Source organism: Balaenoptera ricei, chromosome 2, assembly GCF_028023285.1.
Source record: "Balaenoptera ricei isolate mBalRic1 chromosome 2, mBalRic1.hap2, whole genome shotgun sequence".
In the NCBI taxonomy this organism is placed as follows: Eukaryota; Metazoa; Chordata; class Mammalia; order Artiodactyla; family Balaenopteridae; genus Balaenoptera; species Balaenoptera ricei.
The window spans coordinates 110,032,344-110,054,385 of NC_082640.1; the positions used below are offsets into that span (position 1 = coordinate 110,032,344).

Sequence of the window (22,042 nt, forward strand, 5' to 3'; positions counted from 1 at the left end):
TGGGCTACAGGGACCCCACTGAGAGCCTCCTGCCGTTCTCTGCCATCAAGTCTTTAAGGAGCCATTAAGGATCTAGACTTCTGTTGTTCTCACTAAACTCAAAGTTAATTCCCAAGGCACGGGCAAAACAGGCGCTTTTTCTTTTGTATGATCATACTAGAAGGACTGTCACAGAGCACAGGGTAGCTGTAAGTAGAATTTGTTTTAAATCGAGGAATTCCTTAGGTCGTCTTCACCATTAAGTGACAGTGAAGAGAAACAATCTAAGAAAGCGGAATGAAAAGCTCGCTCACAAGCAACTTCTTTTAGTCATGTAAGTTCTTACCAGCTCTGCTATTTTGCTTGTCTCATCCTTTTATTTTTGGGGGGAAAAAAACCAAACCATATTATTATATTCCTTTCTTTTGAATTGTTAGAAAAGGTGATTAGCACCTGCATGAATATGGCTTCATGACTTGATTTGATCCTGATTGTTCATTCTTGATTCCCCGAATGGGCATTCTATTAGAATATGGTGCTGCTTTAATTGGCCAGATCTATTATGGGGTCCCTGAGGGGGGCTGATGACTAGCAGGCATGTCCTGGGTAGACACTCAGGCGCCTGGGAAGACGGTGGGGCAAGGGGCAGGCCACACGTGGCAGGCGGATGGGGAAGGGTTTTAAAGTTTCTGCTCATCTCTAGACGGTCCTCCACCAACTGGAGGAGAAAGCTTGGGCCTCTCTCCTTTCAAGGCTGAAACCTGACAGGCTTTGATCCTCATCTCAGTTCACCCCAAGTCTCCTCTCTTCTCTCCTCACAAGATAGATAGACTAGAAGAGTGGTGGCTTAAGGAAAAAATGTTAGGAAAGAGGTCCAATGTGGTTTCCCTGTGACTCAAGAGGCAGTGGTCACATGGGCTTCCAGGGTCAGAAAAAGCTGCCTATGTATAATGTTCCACTCAAAGTTCAATATCAATGTAATCACCTTCTTCCCATTTTGATGTAAAGAACTCTTTTTCTGCCCTTAGTTTTTTGTGGTTTTTTTTTTGACATTAAAAAACCCCTGCTTCACCATATGTCACATGCCTGTCGGTCAAGGTCATGGTAAAGGGCTGCAAGTAGCATCTGCTCTCCTGTCTAGAAACTGCCTCCTGGGGTTGGTGGGAGAGGTCCAGCCACATCCGGTCCCAGAACACGGTGTACAGCTCAGCTGTAGGTCAACAAGGTGTTATCCACGCATAGATGATTTGAGGTGTGAGATGTGCTCTGATTGATACTGGGTCACTCGTCCAAGCAGGTGCTTTGACCGCAAGTCTGTCCCCACTCAGATATCACAGTTTCTTCTGGGACAGAAGGGGTGGAGAATCCCTAGTGGTCCAGGAAACCCCAATGAACTGATATGAAAACAAAAGAATGGGTCTCTCTAAATGGCTGATGCCAACTCCCTGTATCATAATTTGTTCTCCAGGATGAAGTTTATGGCTATTTAACCCCCTTCTCCATCCATGTATAATTCCATTTTCTGTTCTGTTACATAAAAAACAATGAAAAAAATAACCGTTTTTTGAGTGTGGAAAATAGATAGTCTTGGACCTCTTAAAGTAGTTTTGGTAAGTTTCAACATTTTTGGCGAGAAGGGTGCTTCAGGATCTTGCTGCAATAGGATCAAAATTAAGATCAATAATCAAACCAGCAGTATGTAAAGACCAAGGCTTGAACTTGCTCAAGGCAACTGTCACAGAACATCCTTCTCTTCTTCTGTCACAAGTTTATATATATCAGGTTTGGGTTAGAAAGCTTGAAATCTCTGCTTTTAAAAAAAAATTGGAAAATCTTGATAATTCTTCTGGTCTCATAACAGAGCGAACTTTGGACCTCTAGAAGAAACAGTTATCAAACAGTTCTTCAGCAGTTTTTCATTGTTCCTATGGCTTAACAAGGGACTTCTTTAAGAAGGCACGGGGTGCTCAGAAAGAGATGAGCAAAATAAACATTTAGTGACATATCTTTCGAGAACTTCTTGCAACGCTGGTGTTACAAAGGATCATGCAGAGTACTACGTCTCACCATCATTGTTTTCCTGTGTCTCTGTGTTAGTTGGTGCTCACGCTGGCTTCCTTCTGACGCAGTCTTTCTTTCTGTTGTTTGAGAAAAAAATCGAGTTTAGTATAACTCCTTTTTTAAAATTTTCATCTTTCTCAAATTTTGGTACATTTCTCAAATGTCAGTCTAGAATGCCGAATAGCGTTGTATCGAATGCCCTAGAAATGAGAGGATTTCTCTCCTTTTTCCCAGAAACCCTCAGTTTCCTACCCTTCCCACCCTATCACCTCACAAACACACAAAATAAATAACCAGCTAGTCAACCAACTATATCCATCTAAAACACCGGCCTTTACAATGCCAGGCTGTTCCGTTCTGTTCTCATCTTCTGTGACAAAGGTCCTAACTTCGTAGTGTTACTCAAAGACTCCTCCCATTAGGGGATGCTCAAGAAATAGTTTCTAGGAAGTCTAGATATGAAAAATCACTCTTTCCAAGTCCAGCGTGTCTGCATATGACCAACTTGGCAGGACTGAACAGAGGCTATGCAAAATGGAGGATGACGAGATTTAGTCTCTGCAGAATGGCGGAAGCTCCCATTTTGCCAAGGATGCTCTGCTCCGTTCTTCCTGAGCTTCCTTCCCAGGGACAGCCTTCTAATGAGGAAGGACATGGAAGTCTGATGGCAAGAAAAACAAGAGTACACAGAACAGAAACACAGACCCTCACTGTTTCTAGGACTCAGAAGTAAATATATTCAGCACACATGGGTGTGTCTGGCCTTCAAGGTGGACAAATAGAAAGCTAAAAAAGAGATGGAACAAGTACAGTCCTTTGCAAAGAGCAGATGCAGAGAGATGCCCTTTGAGAACAGGTCCTAAGCTTCTTGTGATCTAGGAGATGTGAAAATGCAATGAATTACTAAATTGGCCTAGATGTAAACTTAAGATAATTTTTAAACACCCATCCTGAGTTTGGATACCACGCCTGACTTGTGAAATTGAATCAGGAATCAGTTTATGAGCTCTTCCCTAATTTCCACCAAAACAAACAGGCGACAAAATAAACCACCCCAAGAAACAGAGGATCACAGCTGAGAGCTTGCTCGCCATGGAGGTCACCTATAAAAGAATGCCACGGTCCACCCACTGTTTCCCCTTTGTCTACAGGGCTGAGTCCATTCTCTCTGCCCCTGAAAATAAGGCTTGGCTATAAAAGGTAGGATAGAGGCCCAAATAAGAGACCTGGGGAAAAGGGCAGCGTCTAATGAGGCAGGAAGACAGAAATAAGAGTTGAGCCCACTGCCCACAGAAGATCATGCACAAATGAGCGCCACAAACACATGGTCAAATGGGCACAGAGGATGTGTCCATTCAGGTAGGAGCTCTGTGAGCTAACCATGGCTGTCCCTGGCCCAGCTGTATGGCCCTGACTTTTCCATTTCTCACTCATCGACTTCACTCAACATTCATTGGGCTGCTGATGGGGTCGTGATGAGAACATCATGGTCAGTCAATAGAAATAACCTCACTTTTAACTTATACCCCACTTAGATGGTCAAACGATTTAAAGCAGCCGGCAAAAAAGTACTAGTGAAGAATAAAGAAGCAAAGTAACTTCACTAAGGTTTTACAACTAGTAAGTGGCTGATCTGGGATTTGAATCTCTACACCTTGAGTTCCTAACCCATTTAGCTTTTCCAGCTGTAACACAGAGATTCCTTGTGATCCTTACTGAAAATGGGACTGTGGAGGACGACAGTTTCCCCTCACAGCTAGGAAGACAGACTAGCCTGCTTAGCTTCTAGCCCAGGGAGAGCTGTCGGGGGACCCAGAGTCTCGTTCTGGTTTTGCCTATCCATTTGTGAAGTGGTCCTAGGTAAGCTGTATCTTTCTGCATCTCAGTTTTACCAACTGTCAAAAGAGGATAATCCCTGCCCCTTTCCTTAACAGGGAAAAGGAACTGGTGAGGGTGAGAATACTGAAAACACTTCAGGAGAACAGTGCTTTGAGATGAGGGGGATCATGGCGTGGGGTGCGGTGTGGAAGGGTGTGAAATGGCAAGTGACTACATTTGGTTTATCAGGAAATGACCTTGTTGGAATTTGCTGGAAGAGCGCTCGAGGCTGTGTTTGTTCCTCACTCTGTCCTCCCTTATACTCTTTCTTACCCATATGCTACTCTGGGATGGGAATTGAGAATCTGGATACTACTCATTCCTCTGAGTTTTATCCTTTAAATTCAGACCCACTCCTGGGTGCACCTCAGTTATAATGAAAACTCTTGAGGCTGTGAATGAAAAATGCATCTCACCAGACTAGCCGTGGGGTTAATTTTCTTTGTCTCCACTTTCTTCTCTGCTGTTAACTTGCTGACTGATTCCTGAGCCATTTTCAGTCTGAAATGGAAACAGGGAGGGGGGAGGAGAGAGGAGGAAAAGAAAGGAGAAGAAAAAAGGAAAGAAGAAAGAGGAAGAGGTCAGGTTAAACAGAAATCCAAATGCTGTTGAATTAACCAGTTAGCAGTTTGAAAATATAAGGAATGGTTTTCAGTGCTTTTCATTACTAAATTCAAACTTTGCGAAGGTGACTCTTCTGGGTTATCAAAGGTGAATTCCCTTCACTGGCTGAGAGGCTCACCGAGATGTCTTTGGGAAGTCTGTGCTTTTGCAACCAATGCAGCAGTTTCTGACCTATGGGATACTAGATGGATTCACTGTACTCTCAGGGCACACTTCAAGGCTCTCTGGCTTGTGATCCACTCAGGAGGTAAGATGAAGACAGTTTTGAAAACTGAAATTTTGGAGAAACATATGAAAACTACAACTATTAAAATTCACCAGTTCACATTAAGAAAGTGAAAAGACAACCCACACAGAATGGGAAAAATATTTGTAAATCATACATCCGATAAAGGACTTGCATTCAGAATACATGAGCGACTCTTACAACTCAAATAAAAAGACAAATTACCCAATTTAAAAAATAGGCAAAGGATTTGACTAGACATTTCTCCAAAGACATACAAATGGCCCGTAAGCACATGAAAAGATGCTCGACATCATCAGTCATCGGAGAAGTACAAAGCAAAACCACAATGAGATTATCACTCCACAGCCACTAGGATGGCTGGAATTAAAAAGAAAGACAGTAACAAGTGTTGGAGGTGAGGATGTGAAGAAATTGGAATTCTCCTACATTGCTGATGGGTCTGGAGAATGGTGCAGTCACTTTGGAAAACTGTTTGGCAGCTTTTCAAAATGTTAAACATAGTTATCACATGACCCAGCCATTTGACTGCTAGGTATATAAATATATGTGTACCCAAGAAAATGAAAATGTATGTCCAGACAAAAATTTATATATAAATGTTTGTAGCAGCCTCATTTATAATAGCCAAGAGTAGACACAGCCCAAATTTATATTAGCTGCTAGATGGATAAACAAAATGTGGTATATTAACACAATGGAATATTACTGAACCATAAAAAGGAATGAAGTGCTGATACATGCTACAATGTGGGTGAACCTCAAAAACATTAAGGTAAATGGAAGAAGCCAGCCAGTGACAAAAATCCACATGGTATGTGATTCCATTTATATGAAATCCGCAGAGACAGAAAGTAGATTAGCAGTGCCAGGTGCCGAGGGGAGGGGAGAAGGGGTGTGACTGCTAAGGGGTAAGGGGTTTCTCCTAAAACTAGGTAGCAGTGATGGTTGCACATCCTTGTGAATGTACCGAAAACCACAGAATTGTACACCTTGAAAAGGGTAAATTTTACAGTATGAATCATATCTCAATAAAGCCGCTATAAAAATTCAATTCCACAACATGATATTATTTCTTATCCAGCTCATCAATTCAACAAAGTAATATTTCTTATCCATCAGATAGGCAAATCAAAGTCAGGCAATATCAACTGTTATTGGGGGATGTGAGGAAATGGGAACTGCCGAACTGTGTATGAGGGCGTGTAAATTGGTACAGCTGGCTTTGGCAGCATCAACTGAAACTGAAAACATACATACTCTGTGAGCTATCAATTCCTCTTCTAGGGAGATACCCCAAAGAAACTCTTATAATTAGACACACCTTTCACTGTGACAATATATGCAATAATGAAAAACTGAAAACAACCTAGCGATCAGATTCAATAGGATAATGGATAGCTGATAAGAGCAAATAGTAATAGCTAACATTTATTGGGTGCTTACTGCATGCCTGGTACTGTTCTACCTGCTTTATTTGAAGTAAACCATTTAATTCTCACAACAACCCTGTGAGATAGAAACTTTCACTACTTGTACTTTACAGGTCTTAAGCACCATGCAATGATGCCTGTATATTATATTCATTTAATGGAATATGGTATAACTGTGAAAAGGAATAAACTAGATCTGAATTCACCAATTATGGACATCAGGAACATGATATTGAGAGAGTGATGAATTCTGCAGAGGGACAGAGTGAAGAGGCCATCTAGCCTGGTGGTGAAGTGCTCGGCTCCAGAACCTGACTGTGAGATTAATTCTCAGCCCCACTACTTATTAGCTGTATGACCCTGGGCAAGGGACCTCTCTGTGCACCTAGAAAAGAGGGTAACAACAACAGTGTGGGCTACAGAGAGTCATTGAAAGGACTGAGAAAGTGCTGCTCCAGGCACTGTGTAATCACTCAACATGTGTTCACTACTATTGTTACTGTGTATGCAACATGCTACCTTGTACATATATTGGGGAATAGTGCCCACAAAACAATGTTGTTCACAGATGCCTGCACGGTGTGTATGAACATACATGTAAACATCTATTTATATTTATATGCAGACTGGAAAGATACTAGCTTCATGATAGAGGTTATCACTAGAAATACAGAAGAAGAGAATGACATTGGGAGGTAGTGTGTCTACTAGAATTTCATTTTTATCTATAATACTTCATTTTTCAATTGTAAAATCTTAAAGAATATGTGGCAAAATGTTGACAGTTCTAGGTGGTGGGAATATGGGTGTGTTAAATTATCCTTAATATGTTTCTTTATTTTAAAAACGTCTTCAAAAATATTTTAAAAATACCAAATATTTAAAGACCAACCAAATCACAGACATTAAAAAAAAAAAAAAAAAAAGAACACGCTTTTTCTTCAGGGCCTCAAATACAAACCTTCCACTCAATATTAATCACATACTCGCTTAATATTGAAGAAGTGGCTGAGTGCCTTAGCTCTTTACTTATCTAATTTTGCACAATTTGCTTGGAACACACGCTTCATAATCCAGTCTCCCTGCGCACATGCACAAGTTAGTTCAATGAAATCAACATGCTGACTTGTGCATCAGAAAAGAAGTAAAAATGAGACAAAGACGAGCAATGATTTATATAACCCAAGAAATACATCTGCGAAGCTGCCGTGAGAACGGGCACTTCTCGATGGGCATAGGTCTGAGCGTATACACCCCACTGCCTACTAAATTTTTCTGCTTGCAGCAGTAACTGTGACTGTACCCACACAAGAAAGGAATGCGCTAGAAGGATCAAAGCCAGGTCAGACTACATTGGAGACTGACTACTAAGGAATCTGCAAACCAAGATGATGGTGCCGTCAATGAGGCCACAGCTTGTAGCATCTACTTTTCTTGGCGTCTGTCCGGCAAGATCTGTTTTCAGAGAGAGCACTTATTAGTGACCCTTTAATCCATATTCCAATGGAATGGTTTGGAATTACTATTTCTCTCTGGGTTCCCTAACTTTTAGGGCACTTTTGGGGAGTCATCTTTTGCTTCAGTAGTTCCTTTTCACCTTAGAATTCTGGTCTCTTCTTCCAGAGTTGGTCTTCTACCACACTCCTGGCTCAGCATGGCCTCCCCCAATTCCCAATTTCACTTCTCAGAAGCCCTGCAATCACTTCCCACGTTCTCTCAGTATCTGGGGGGGATGCTGGTCGGGGATGTGGAGGCCGGGAGCCAACCTGAGGTCCTGTCCGCACTGCTAACCTTTTCCTACTGGTCAGTGGCTGTCCCGCAGACTACAGGCTGCCATGCATACCCCAGGCTTCCGAGCACAATTCTGATCTTGGTGACTCCATCCTGCTCTTCTCTAAATGTTCTCATTCAATTATGAAGTCTCCCTCTCCCAGGGCACTCTTGAAAACTCATGAAGGATTGGGAGAAAGGATAGCTTGGTGGCAGGTAGCATCAGCGAGGCTTGAGTCTAACTCCAACTCTGCCAGTTGCTAGAAAACTTGGAGCAAGTTAATCAACTATCAGTTTCCTTATATATAAAATGGTATGATATATATAGCGCATATATATATGTATACATAATATTAACTCCGTGGTATTATTGTGAGGATTAAATTAATTAATATATCTAGTAAAACCTCTAGTATACCTGGTATATAGCAAGTGGTCAATAAAGGGTAACCATTTTGGAACCTTCCATCACGGATATAAAGGATTACTCCTTAAGAAAGCACAACAGGGCTTCCCTCGTGGCGCAGTGGTTGAGAGTCTGCCTGCTAATGCAGGGGACACGGGTTCGAGCCCTGGTCTGGGAGGATCCCACATGCCGTAGAACAGCTGGGCCCGTGAGCCACAACTACTGAGCCTGCGCATCTGGAGCCTGTGCTCTGCAGCAGGAGAGGCCGCGATAGTGGGGGGCCCGCGCACCGCGATGAAGAGTGGCCCCCGCTTGCCACAACTAGAGAAAGCCCTCGCACAGAAACGAAGACCCAACACAGCCATGAATAAATAATAAATAAATAAATAAAATTTAAAAAAAGAAAAAGAAAGAAAAAAAGTCTTAAAAAAAATGCACAACAGTAGTTTCTGACTACAAATAAAACAAATGGAGCTATTAGCTAAGTACTATCTTGTAATACCATTTAGACGTGTCCTGAAGGCAAACCAAATCAACTAACGCTATTACCCCGAGATTTAGCAAACCAAGGGAACTCAGCTCAATTTTTCTTATCTGAACACAGATTTTAAAAGTCATAATGAGAAGCTACACTTCGGTGCAGGCATGACATAAATTTTTCAACCAAATAAACACGAGAAACTATTTCAACTTCAAAAGGAAGATTCCATCTACTTCCTCCCATTTTTCCAGGTTTCTTGGAGGTATCATAAATAAAATTTAAATTTCAAATAGTATAGAACTTCTGAATAAACATATATTTTTCATGTTAACCTTGTTTTTCTCATAACCAAAATAACACTTGTTCCTTATAGGAATATTATATATCTATACACAGAAAGATTATATTTTCAGTTTATATTATATATTTAAAAGTATAAAGAAAAAGTAAGACTCACTGGCCATTTAAGTACTTCTCTGAGAATGTAGTTAAGACATAATGGGACCAGTTAATGAAAATTATCACATACAAACCTCTCAGCTAGACAGTAAGATACATGAGGGTAGAGATGGTGGCTGTCATTTTTACTGCTGTGTTCCTAGCCCCTGATACAGTAGCCGGCACGCATATACATGCCATGAATAAATAGAGACCTAGAGAACAAAATCGAAAAAAAATCCTTTACTTTCCTGAAGTACTGCTCACTTGAATTTCTTGAAAATGCTGAGCCATGAGGCTGCCCGGGCGTGCAACCTGCATGGTCGTGTGGGGCTTCTTGGTTTAATGCACTCCCGTCACTGTCTTGAAATTATTAGCATATGTATATATATTTTTTTGGCCACACTGCACGGTATGCAGGATCTTAGTTCCCTGACCAGGGATCGAACCCTGCAGTGGAAGCACAGAGTCTTAACCTCTGGGCCACCAGGGAAGTCCCTTGAAATTCTTAGTTTTTGAACAAGGGGAGCCCCATAAATTATGAGGTTGGTCCTGTCTCAGACTTTGTAGGACATTTAAAGTCATTTTATCATTAAAATGGAACGTTTTCCAACCTTTTATTTCCAAGGCACATTTATTACATAAAGAAAGAGAAATCTGGTTGGATAGAGTTCATACCTCCTGCCAAGGTTCATTTATTTCACTGTGTTGTGATCATTTTTACACACCTGCTTTTTACACTAGACTGGAGCTTCTCAAAAGCAGGGATAGGACTTCACTGTCTTTCTTTCCTTCACATTTTGTACAGTAAAATGGCATATAGTATATGACCATAAATACTGAGTAAGTTAATGAATGAATAAATAATTATAAGTGATTAATCTCTAAACTGTAAAAATTCAGGCGTCAAGAATGCTTATGGGAGAAAATATTCATGTCCATTCAGGTGCATGAAAATATAAAGTGACTGACTCTCACCTGAATGAATACAACATCACCAGTGCTCAAAACTGATCCTGCAAAATACAAACCAGCAAATTCTCACGAGATTCTCTATATGTCCTTAACATTAGAGGGCAAAGCTAATTGTGGAGGGCGAGGCTGTTTGTCAATGGCTTTTGTATCATACAATACGAAACTTAGCCTTGATGAAAGACAAACGCTTAAATATTCTGACAGTCTGGCTACGTTACGTCCATTGTTATGATGGAGCATATAGGCAGGTCTTAAAAACTGCTTTGACCTGACGAGAGGTTGATGGTTGGATGACTGGGTGGTCAGTCAATCTGTCTGTCTGTCTGTCTGTCCACCTGTCTCTCAAATGTCCTTCAAAAACCATGGGCAAAGTGTCCTATACCTGCTGAAGAAGCTACAGCAAGCTGCTATCGTTGATCACATTAAATTCACTCAGCATCAGTGTTCTGGTAATGATGTGGGAAGAGACTGCAAAGTAGAGGTCAGCAGTGTGATCGACCTCAGAGGGTTTAAACAAATGTAAGTTCAGTTTCCATCAACCACAGGAGGTTTAAATAAATGCGAGCTCGAGCTCGCGTGTGTAATACAGAGACTTCACACCAGAATACAAAGTTCTCACCTCCCTTACAAAACTGGAAGGTGCGGCAACTTTGAGTGGCACTTCTTTGCGGCAACACCTCAGTCTGCAACACCTTGCCATCACTCCCCATCCTATCCTCAGCCCGAGGCTGTCCAGTGGTGCCATCTTCCAGCTTGTGTGCACAACTGGTTTTCTTATACCCGGCACACACCACTAGTTTTTGCTGCCCGCCTGGACTCTCTAAGCTTCGAAGTTTTGGCCGGAGACTTGCTGGAAGGCTTCTGTGATAGTTCAGGAGCCCAGGGATGAAGACCCAGACAGAAGTCGTGTTTGAAATGATCTAGTTCCCTCTGATCCATCCTACTGATGAACATGGTCTCGATTATCAAAGTGTAACTCTTAAGAATGTCACCTCCCTTCCCCAAAACTCTCAGTGACTCCCAATCAACTTCAGCCGGGGTAGCAAAGGTTTCCTATAAAGGGCCAGAGAGTCAATATTCTAGACTTTGTGAGCCATATCGTCTCTGGAACTACTCAACGCTGCTGCTGTAGTGTGAAAGGAGCCCTAAAAAATACACAAATGAAGGGCAGTGCAATGTTGTGTTCTAAGAAATTTATTTACAAAAACCAGTCGTGGGCTGGATTTGAACTATAGTATAGGATCCAAATTCCTTACTCTGGCAATCAAAACTCCCCCTGTTTTGAACTTAGTTTACTGGTCTATCTTACCTTTTCAGACCCAGATCTGGTTCAATACTGTCCTTGGACAAATCACTTAACCCTTCTGAGCCTCAACTTCCTCATCTGTTAAAAGTGGAAATAATACCATACCTAAATAACACAATTGCTATGAAAATTAAAGAAACTTATTATCTGTGATTACTTATCAAGCATCCTTTCCTTCACCTCACTCCATGTGTTCCCCGTCCTGTCCAAACTTCTCACTCTTCTTTCTACCAAGGCTTTTCTCATCCCTGCATCTCGCTCTTACTGTTCCCTCAATGACTTTCTTACTCATTTCCATGTGTTCAAATTCTTCCCATTCTTCTAGTCTCAGCTTAAGTGCCAGAGTCATGAAAGCGTCCTTCATCTCTCTTAGTCAGAAGTAATTGCTCTTTTCTCAAGTGAAAGGGCACTTTGTGCCTCTCTTAGGGCACTTAGGAACTTTTCCTCTTAGGACTGTATAGGTGTCCTATTTCCCTCAAACCACTGGAACCACTTGAAGACAGTGATCACGGCTTCTGCATACTGGGTCTTCTCCCTGATCCCACATCTAGCCCTGTGCCATGCAGCAGTCAGTTGTTAGCAAATATCTAAGTGAAAGACAAACGACTTGCATTGACAGCTTTTCTCCGCTTTACCTCAAACAAGCCTAAATGTTTAGTAAATACCCAGAAGTTGTAGGACTATTATCTTTTGCATGTAGCCTTGGGAAAAAAATAAAACGTAACAGCATTAAAAAATCTAGCTCCGGTTATTGATTAGCTGGTTGAGTCCTAAATACGGAAAAAGAAAGGGTGCTCAAGGCCACCCAAATGTGCTAAATATTTATGCATGTCAGATTACGTACATATTCCAGGATTCCTGAAAGTATCCACATTACTTTGCCCCCAAGGAGACTGAGGCTCAGAGAGGTTATACAACTTTCCCCAAGTCTGGAATTTGCCTCTCACTTAGGAGGTAAGGACTTTGTTGCATGCAGTCAAAGAGAACTGGTTGGACAATTTCTAGCTACAGCCATGCTCGATCTCTCCCTTGGCTTCATTGCTCATGGACTTGTCTTTGGTTCTGGCCTAGATCTTGGTTCTGTTTTTGTTTCGGGTCTAAATATTTACGCTAGACTCTCACACATAGTTGCTCATGATAACTCATATGCAAATACCTAGACTTGATTTCAAAGGTTACATCTCATGCCCTCTAAAAAAAAAATTCTGAAATATAGGGAGGAAGACATACAAGTAAGTTAGAGAAAGAAAATAACTACTTTCAATTTACAAATGCTTTAATAAAAGTGACTTCTGTAAACCTTTTCTTCCTTTCCGTTATAACACATCCCTAGAGAGTTATTAAGGGCCCCAGTAAATTTCAGTTGCTGCCAAAGTCTACTGAGGAAAGATGTGAATATGAGATAGGACAGTGACATGTGTCCTCAGATGGTCCTGCTTAGTCCTTGTTCTACAGAAATGATTTGCAACCTTGGTTGGTTGGGGAGGGAATTCTGCTTCCAGTTAGAAAGCTACAAGAGAACATTATTCCCATCCTAAATGAAAAGATCTGGATAAGGTACAAAATCACACTTTTTCTTAACCCATTAGAGAGCTGGGATCACAAGGCAGCTGAGGCAACTGCATCCCAAAGAATGATACACCTTTCCATTTAAAGGCTCAGGCTCCCCACATTACAGCCTCCTTTTCTGGGAGATCTGAGCATACTTTGGGGTTTCTACAGGCTAGATGTATATTCCTGCAGCTGAATCAAACCAACTCAGAGCCCAGCCTTCTGTGAGATTGAAGAAGTACGATGTCTTTATTCTTTTGACATCCGGTATTTCATTGGCTCATGATGTACAAGGCAGAATATACTGAAATCATCCTGAACTTTACAGTAACAGAAGTGCCTTCATTTTTAACCATAGGGATTGGGCATGCCAGCCAACCAAGAGGTAAGTGAGATATAGGAGGTGGGGTAGAGTGTTCAGGCTGTTTCGTACTCCTTGTCACTAATGGAAAAACCAATAACTTAGAGCAGCATTTTCAAACTGTCTTCCAAAGAGCCTCAGCAAAGGTGCCTCAGGAAAAGAAGGAAGAGTTAAGGATTCTCTTAACCACAACATCTGCAAGCCTGCTTCAACCAGAAAAGCTTAATTTAATCTGTTTTATGTATTGGGGTTTCATGAATGTTTTCATTTGGATAAAAAAAGCTCTGCTGTTTAGAAAAAAAAGTTGGAAAACACTATGTATGGAACTCAACAGAACCCATTGAATCTCTTAGGTGGGGAAGAGAAAAAAATACCCTTCCTGTTCAGGAGAGTGAGAGCCAACAGAAGTCTTCTTCCTAAAGAACTGTCCAGGGATATCTGGGAGATGAACAGCTGATTAAGAAGACAAGGCCTCTTAAAAGAATGGTTCTTCTGACAGCCATAGCCACCAGATTTCAGCTTTGGGGCTCTAATAAAATATCAAATCTGTAAAAATCAAAACATAGCCAGTTCTGCCACTCTCTTCTGCATGGTACTTTCCAGATATGTTCTAAGCCTGGGAGATGGACAGTCTCTGACAAATACTCACAGACAGGCACCGTGGAGACAGATTCAGAGGAGCCAAAGTGTGGGAAAACTAAGTGCCCAGGGGGGCACCCACTTACTTCCCTGTCCTAAAGTCAGGAATTACCTTACATTTCATTATGGTTCATTTTCTTTGTGGTCTTTCTGGGAATTTTAACTGATCTTCCTGATTTGGGTCCTATTCTACTCTCCAATTTCTGTTTGCTTCCTTTGCTCTTACTACCCTAGAATGAAGATGAAATGAATCCAACTGATTACACCCTAGGGTTCCTCCCACTTTAATTCTGTGACTGCAATTAACATTTTCTTTGGGTCATCTGTTCTTTCCCTTTTCCTTTCTTTCCCATTCCAAATAACTGTCTGAAGTGTAACAAGACTGTCAACCTATTAACTTTTGAATAATTCTTAAGTATGAGGCTAAGTTATATTTTTAATGAAAAAAAGTCGCACAGGCAACTAATGGGTGTCTGGACACAACTGATCTCAAATCATGGCTCAGGTTGGAATCTACGCTTTCAAGAGTGGGGTTAATTTTAGTATTTAAAAATGAGTAAATGTTCTGGAAAAGGCAGAACTATGGAGACAATAAAAAGATGAGTGAGTGTGTGGCAAGGAGGAGATGTGACTAGGCAGAGTGCAGAGGAGCTTTAGGGCAGTGAAAATATTCTGTATGATATTATAATGATGGATTATATTATTACGCAATTTGTCCGAACCCACAGAATGGACAACACTAACAGTGAACCCTAAGGTAAAAACTATGGACTCTGGGTAATTATGGTGTGTCAATAATATTCATCTTTGGTTAAAAAAAAAAAAAGTATCATTATGATGAGTGATGTTGATAATGGAGGAGGCTATGCATGTTTGGGGACAAGGAGATACATGGGAATTCTCTGTAGGAAATCCACCTATCTCTCAATTTTGTTGTAAACCTAGGACTGCTCTAAAAAAATAATAAAACATTTTTTAAAAATGAAAAACAATGGGTAGATGGCCCCCACAAATTACCATTCTGTTTTAAATGCCTGTTGGTTTATTTGTTAGAAATACTCTAAATGAAAATGACCAATTCATTTCAGCAAGTGGAAAATAGACAATCTGGTTATATTACCAGGACGTACTTGTTAATAAATCACTCAACTCTTGTAATGTTTACAACGGGACTGAGGAAGCGACTTCAGGATTACAGAAGTCAAGTTTTGCCTATAGAGCTACTAGCTTCAAAGAGGAAGCTCCGTTAGCCATCCAGTACAGTGTGACCTAAAAACATTAACCACTGCATGACCCAGACCATGTACACATCTTCACTGAAGATATTCAAAGTCAGTGGCTTTGGGAACATCAGTGGATGAAGGCAAAGAAAAGGGAGGCATTGCACGAATATAGTTCATAAAATGCATGTTGGTAAAAGCATGAAATCTGACCAGCAGTAATGTAAATCTGTTTAAAGAAGACTTAACATCAGTCATCGCTAAAGAGGTCAAAATAGTCTAGAAAGGGAACAGGGCAGGCTTCTGTGCACCAGTATGTGTAGTAATGGGCCTCTGAGTCAGCATGCTACAGGGAATAACACCCAAGTTCCCTAAAAAAACAGGATAAATAAAAACTGAAGGTCCAAATCACTATGTCACTAGGCTTATCCTAAAATTTAAAGACATGTGAACCAGAATCTACCAAGCACGAGAACTCTTCCTTCTAGTGGCTATTCTGAAATACACAGAAGAATATGATCAGCAAAGGAGCATGAGAAAAACATGCCCTTGTCCATGGCCCCGTAAATTGTGGCCTGGGGCCCTGTGAAGGGTAGACAAGGTTTTGTGGGATGGCACCTACTGAAGATCATGCTTGTAAATAAATAACTTGCCAGTCTGGCTTCCCAATGTGGGTTGACTTTACGAATCATTATTAGGGACACCTTCTTCTATAAGTAAATGGTACTATTTGTATGGTCCCCCTTTAGGAGAAGAAAATCAGAGACGGTGTATAAGAAGCTGCAGAGATGAAATACCAACTGACTATCCACTCTTTTCCTATGATCTCCTTGTAGCCTTGAACTAAGTAGCATTAGGTCAAGGAGCAAAGAATACTATCCAAAGAGACTTTGGGGAGGTGTGGGAGTGGCTTTATTGCTTAAGAAAGCTCAATAGCACATGGTTTATGTATTTTAGATGGAGAAGGTTGAGGGCAACATCCCAGTATTTTCCTCATTAGGATTCCCTGGTGTTAACATCGTAGGGGTTGTTTTTAACGTTGTGCTTTTAGAAGGCGTAGCTATGTCAGGCTACCCTTCCAGCCATTGCCTAGTAGCCTGGACATTAGAGGGAAGGCGTGTGAGCTTTGTGGGGTTTCTTTGCATCTTCTGATACTCCCAAGCCTCCACAGGTACTGTCCTCAGTTCATTGAGGACATTGAGGTTGTTTCTCCACAGTTGGGGGAAAGAGGGTTAACATCCATCTTCGGTTCTAAATAAGTAAATGCAATCAGGAAGACCTGCCAGGGGCCTTGGGAACTGCCCTTATTTCTACCCACCTTGACAACAGTCCCTCACGAGGTATTTCTGAATTCTTGATATAACTACTACACAGCGATAACAGTTATGAAAGCCAATGAAATAAAGTCACTCTTTATTGTCAGTAAAGAACCAACAACACAATATATGTATAACTGAATCGCTGTGCTGTCCACCTAAAACTAACACAGTGTCGTAAATCAACTATACTTCAATTAAAAAAAAAACCCAACAACACAAAGACTAAATTCATTAACTCCCCAGTGTAACGGGACATTTCTTCCTCACTGCTGCAGCTGATGGAAACATCATGGACTCATCTATGTGGAATGCTTGCAAAGGGTAAGAAAATAAAACTCAGAGAAGACAGCCATAGACAATATGAAATAATGGGTAGCCTCAAAATCATTTATCTCAGGCAGGCCAGCAGGGCCACAGACTTGGACAGACACACACTCTTCTATGCTTATTCCCTCTTCAGAGTCTGACCCTTGACCTTGACTAACCCTTCCATCCCTGTGTCCCCCAGGCCAGTCTCACTAGCAGCCATGGTAAGACAGACCAGCAGGAAAGTAAGGCAGGTCTTAGACTTAAAAGACTTAGCTCCTTACACATCAGAATCTAGCCTCTCAGTGATTCCATGATAAATTAGCCCATCACTTCCACTTCCTACATTTGACAACTTTCCCTACCTCATTCCTAAGATATTTTTCTATTTACAATGAAGGAAGTCCTCCTAGAGACCACATTTCACCAGCTACACAATCAGCCACTTGATAGCTTTTGCGGGTTATCACTTGTAGTTCCCAAACACACTTTGACTTCAAATGATTAATTGCAGAACAAAGACCGCTTCCGTTTGCAGAGCGTCTCCCCCAGGCCACAGGGGAGTGGAAGTGGGGGGGGGGTCCTGGACTTGCCCTGGAATGCATGATCAGTTAAAGCCAATCACTCTGCACTTGGTAGACGAAACACCCTGAGCCGCCCGGGCGATTTAGGTGTGGAGTGAAAGGTAACAGCATTGCGTTTCCTTGTTCGGGGAGAGGCGTCTGGGAGACAGCCTGGAAACTCAAGCCGGCCCTGGGACATAAATCTGCAAGTTTAATTGCAATGCATTGCTTGTCTTTGGAAGACATTTCCAATTCTGATAATGAAGACATGCACGTGCTTGTAGATGCCAACTCCCGCCCCCACTCCCACTTTGGTTTTGAAACCTTTACCACCTACCGAGTCTCACCAAAAACTGGAACTGATCAGAGCCTGTTTGCAGGGGTGACTAAAACGAAAAGGGGGAGGAAGCAGGGGAGATTGGGTGGAGCAGGCAGCCTTTCTGGCGCCCCTCAAATCATACTCCCCAGGCAGCCCCCTATTCCATCTATTCTCTGCCCAAGGCAGGAGCTGTCAGGAGTCCCACAGATAAGCAACTTAGAAATATTCTAGCTGAATGAAGGAGACTTACTTTGGGTTTCCATTGCTGTCTGCCAAGCTAGGGAAAGAGCGCGTGGACGGTTGCTCTCAAAGGTTCTTATGTGAGTTCTGAAGAGGTGTGAGGCTTGACACAGCCTGAATCCCAAAGACCTTCACTTCCTTCTTTGTTTCTTTCTTTCTTTTTGTTTTTTTTTTAAGACAAATTGAAAGTAATACAGGCAAGAACAGAGAAGGTGATTGTTTTACCCCATTAACTAGTCTTTCTTGTTTTGAACATGTCTATCCTCTTTAACCAAGCTATAAAGATTTTAGATACTTGAGCAAAAGCAACCCATATGGGATATGTTTGGGGAATTCTACCACCAAAGTCTAAATAAATAAGATCTCTCATCTATCAGCAGTAGAAGGCAAATTCTGTAATCAATTTCAATGTGGCAAACGAAAACACAGTGACTGTTTATTTGTTCAACAAATATTAATTGAGCACTCACTACATATAAGGAAATATAAGATGGTAGACAGAGAACAAAGAAGTATGAGGCATTGCCCTTGTCTTCTACAGCTTATGATTTATTTGAGGGGGAAATGTCTATAAGAAGATGAATGAAAAAGAAATCACTAATGCCAACATTAAAGAGATAGTAACCATCTCCCCCTGCCCCAATATTGGAGGAAAGATAGCTCACAGAGATTGGGGAAAGCTTTATGAAGGAGGCATTGTGATCACCAGATTAAATTCTTCCGGAATAGGGTCTCATAGCTTGTACAGCATTTAAGAATGAATAGGTATTTTAAAAGTATGTGCTTAAATCAAGCTGATTAAGTGGTGCACATTTATGTTATGGGAATGCAAAGTGCAAATAGATGGGAGACGGTGTGTACTCCGAGGATGCACAGGAAACACGGCAATTAGGCTGGCCCCTGAAATCATACTATGTGATTCTTCCAAAATGTGCGTTCAGCCTTCCAAGCCCAGGCCTTTGCCATGTGATCTCCAAGATGTCCTTACCCCTTTCATCTCTACGTAGCTGAATTCATCTGCTCTGTCAATGTCCAGCTCATTTCCCACCTAAAACCACAGGAAATAAGGGCTGGAAGAGACCTTCACGATCACCTGAGTCTAATAGTTCCTAAACTTGGCTGGACGTAGTAAGAATCTCTTGGGGGCTTCCCTGGTGGCGCAGTGGTTCAGAGTGTGCCTGCCAATGCAGGGGACACGGGTTCAAGCCCTGGTCTGGGAAGATCCCACATGCCCGCGGAGCAACTGGGCCCGTGAGCCACAGCTACTGAGCCTGCGCGTCTGGAGCCTGTGCTCCGCAACAAGAGAGGCCGCGATAGTGAGAGGCCCGCGCACCGCGATGAAGAGGCGCCCCCACTTGCCGCAACTAGAGAAAGCCCTCGCGCAGAAACGAAGACCCAACACAGCTAAAAATAAATAAATAATAAAAATAACAAAAATAAAGGAATTCCTTTAAAAAAAAAAAAAAAGCACCAGTATTTAAAAAAAAGAATCTCTTGGAAAAATGAACTTTTTTCTCCCATCTCCAAAGCTGACCTGATAGATTTCAGCAAGGGATGAAGCCAAGGTATTTACTGAAGCAACCAAACACAAAATGTGTTCTTGCTCATCCTCTCTACGAGGAGCTTTCTAAAACTGCAGATCCCTAGGTTCTAATCCTCTGGGATTCTGATTTGGTAGATCTGCTTACTTTTTTACAAAGCTCTCCAGGTGATTTGGAAGACCTGCCAGATTTGGGAGCAGCTGACATCCAACATTCCCGTACTGGGTTCTGAATCCCTTCTACAGCTTTTGTGGAGGGTGGCCCTGTTTATGGCTAACCATCTTCCCAAAGCCCTCCCCAGCCTCCTCATTCCTTAGGAATCATTTCCTCCTCCAAACTCACACTGCCCAGGATCTTCAGTGCTCACTCAGTATCATTTTGTACTATGTTGTGAAGTCCTTTCTCTATCAGTAAACAATTAGCAGGCTCCGTGCTGGAGAATGCACCATAGAAGATACGATAAGGAATGGGTTTATGTCCTAAAGGTGGAAAAAGGCACGTAAAGTGCTAAAGTAACAAGTTGGAAGGAATTAAGTGCTAAAGGATGGTAAGAAAAATATGCTATCCGAGACCAGAGAAAGATGTAATTCTTTTACTTAGGGGTATTTCAGAAGATTTTTAGGGGAGAGGTTTTGGAGGTCGCCCTTAGAAGATGACTGACTATGTTTTGACCAGCAGGAAATAACTGGGACAATGCAACGTAAAGAAATTACCCAATGAGAACACCAGGCAAGAACGTGTAGATGTGAGAAACACTTAGTCAATATCATGGGTATGTGGGGGATGAGGATATGGGAAATGAGGTTGGAAAGTGAGTTAAGGCAAGTTTTTGGAGGCTCATGCTCTAATTTGGGAGAAATACAGAATACTTGAAAAAGCTCAAGCTTTAGTGTCACATAAGACCTAGGTCATTATCCCCATTCTGTTGCTTAGGAGTGAAACTGTGATGTTGGTAATTCGTTTACTCTCTCCTCTGCTTATCTGCACAATAGTAATACACTTTTTCAGGGCTGTTGTAAGGCCCCCAAAGTTAATGAATATAAGTACCAATCATGGCTGATTTTCTTCCCTTTATTTCAGAAGAGGATATGCTTAAGCAGGATATGTTCAAAGAAATAGATGTGATCTAACTTCTGTTTTAGAAAGATAGCTGGATACAATATTAAGGGCCAATGAAGAGGAAATAGAAAAACTATAGGCAGAGAGAACAGTCAGAAGGATGTAGCAATAAACCAGGTGAGAGATGAGGTCCCGAACTAGGCAAAGCCACTGAGAAAACAGGGTGAAAAAGAATAACCACTAAGGAGGTAAAACTGAGAAGTTAGCCACGGGTGGAAAGTGAATCTTGTAGCATTAAAGACAGTTCAGGTCAAGGTTGCCCACTCTCACCACTATTATTCAACATAGTTTTGGAAGTGTTAGCCACAGCAATCAGAGAAGACAAAGAAATAAAAGGAATCCAAATCGGAAAAGAAGAAGTAAAGCTGTCACTGTTTGCAGATGACATGATACTATACATAGAGAATCCTAAAGATGCTACCAGAAAACTCCTAGAGCTAATCAATGAATTTGGTAAAGTAGCAGGATACAAAATTAATGCACAGAAATCTCTTGCATTTCTATACACTAATGACGAAAAATCTGAAAGTGAAATTAAGAAAACACTCCCGTTTACCATTGCAACAAAAAGAATAAAATATCTAGGAATAAACCTACCTAAGGAGACAAAAGACCTGTATGCAGAAAATTATAAGACACTGATGAAAGAAATTAAAGATGATACAAATAGATGGAAAGATATACCATGTTCCTGGATTGGAAGAATCAACATTGTGAAAATGACTCTACTACCCAAAGCAATCTACAGATTCAATGCAATCCCTATCAAACTACCACTGGCATTTTTCACAGAACTAGAACAAAAAATTTCACAATTTGTATGGAAACACAAAAGACCCCGAATAGCCAAAGCAATCTTGAGAACGAAAAATGGAGCTGGGGGAATCAGGCTCCCTGACTTCAGACTATATTACAAAGCTACAGTAATCAAGACAGTTTGGTACTGGCACAAAAACAGAAATATTGATCAATGGAACAGGATAGAAAGCCCAGAGATAAACCCACGCACATATGGTCACCTTATCTTTGATAAAGGAGGCAAGCATATACGGTGGAGAAAAGACAGCCTCTTCAATAAGTGGTGCTGGGAAAATTGGACAGATACATGTAAAAGTATGAAATTAGAACACTCCCTGACACCATGCACAAAAATAAACTCAAAATGGATGAAAGACCTAAGTGTAAGACCAGACACTATCAAACTCTTAGAGGAAAACATAGGCAGAACATTCTATGACATACATCACAGCAAGATTCTTTTTGACC

General features: G+C 41.4%; 1 protein-coding gene across 4 annotated transcripts in view; it reads right to left on the bottom strand.

Moving 5' to 3' along the window:
* Window positions 1-336: 336 nt before the first annotated feature.
* The window catches only part of FMN1 (formin 1), a 452,266-nt gene continuing 430,560 nt past the window's right edge, over window positions 337-22,042 (bottom strand). For 3 of the 4 annotated variants that reach the window (XM_059913697.1, XM_059913696.1, XM_059913700.1), the window contains 2 exons: window positions 4,335-4,419; window positions 337-2,117 (listed from right to left, as the gene is read on the bottom strand). In XM_059913697.1, coding sequence (XP_059769680.1) covers window positions 2,073-2,117; window positions 4,335-4,419 — 130 coding nt within the window. In that variant the 3' untranslated portion in view covers window positions 337-2,072. The remainder of the gene's footprint in view (window positions 2,118-4,334; window positions 4,420-22,042) is intronic. The other variant, XM_059913699.1, reaches the window with a different exon arrangement.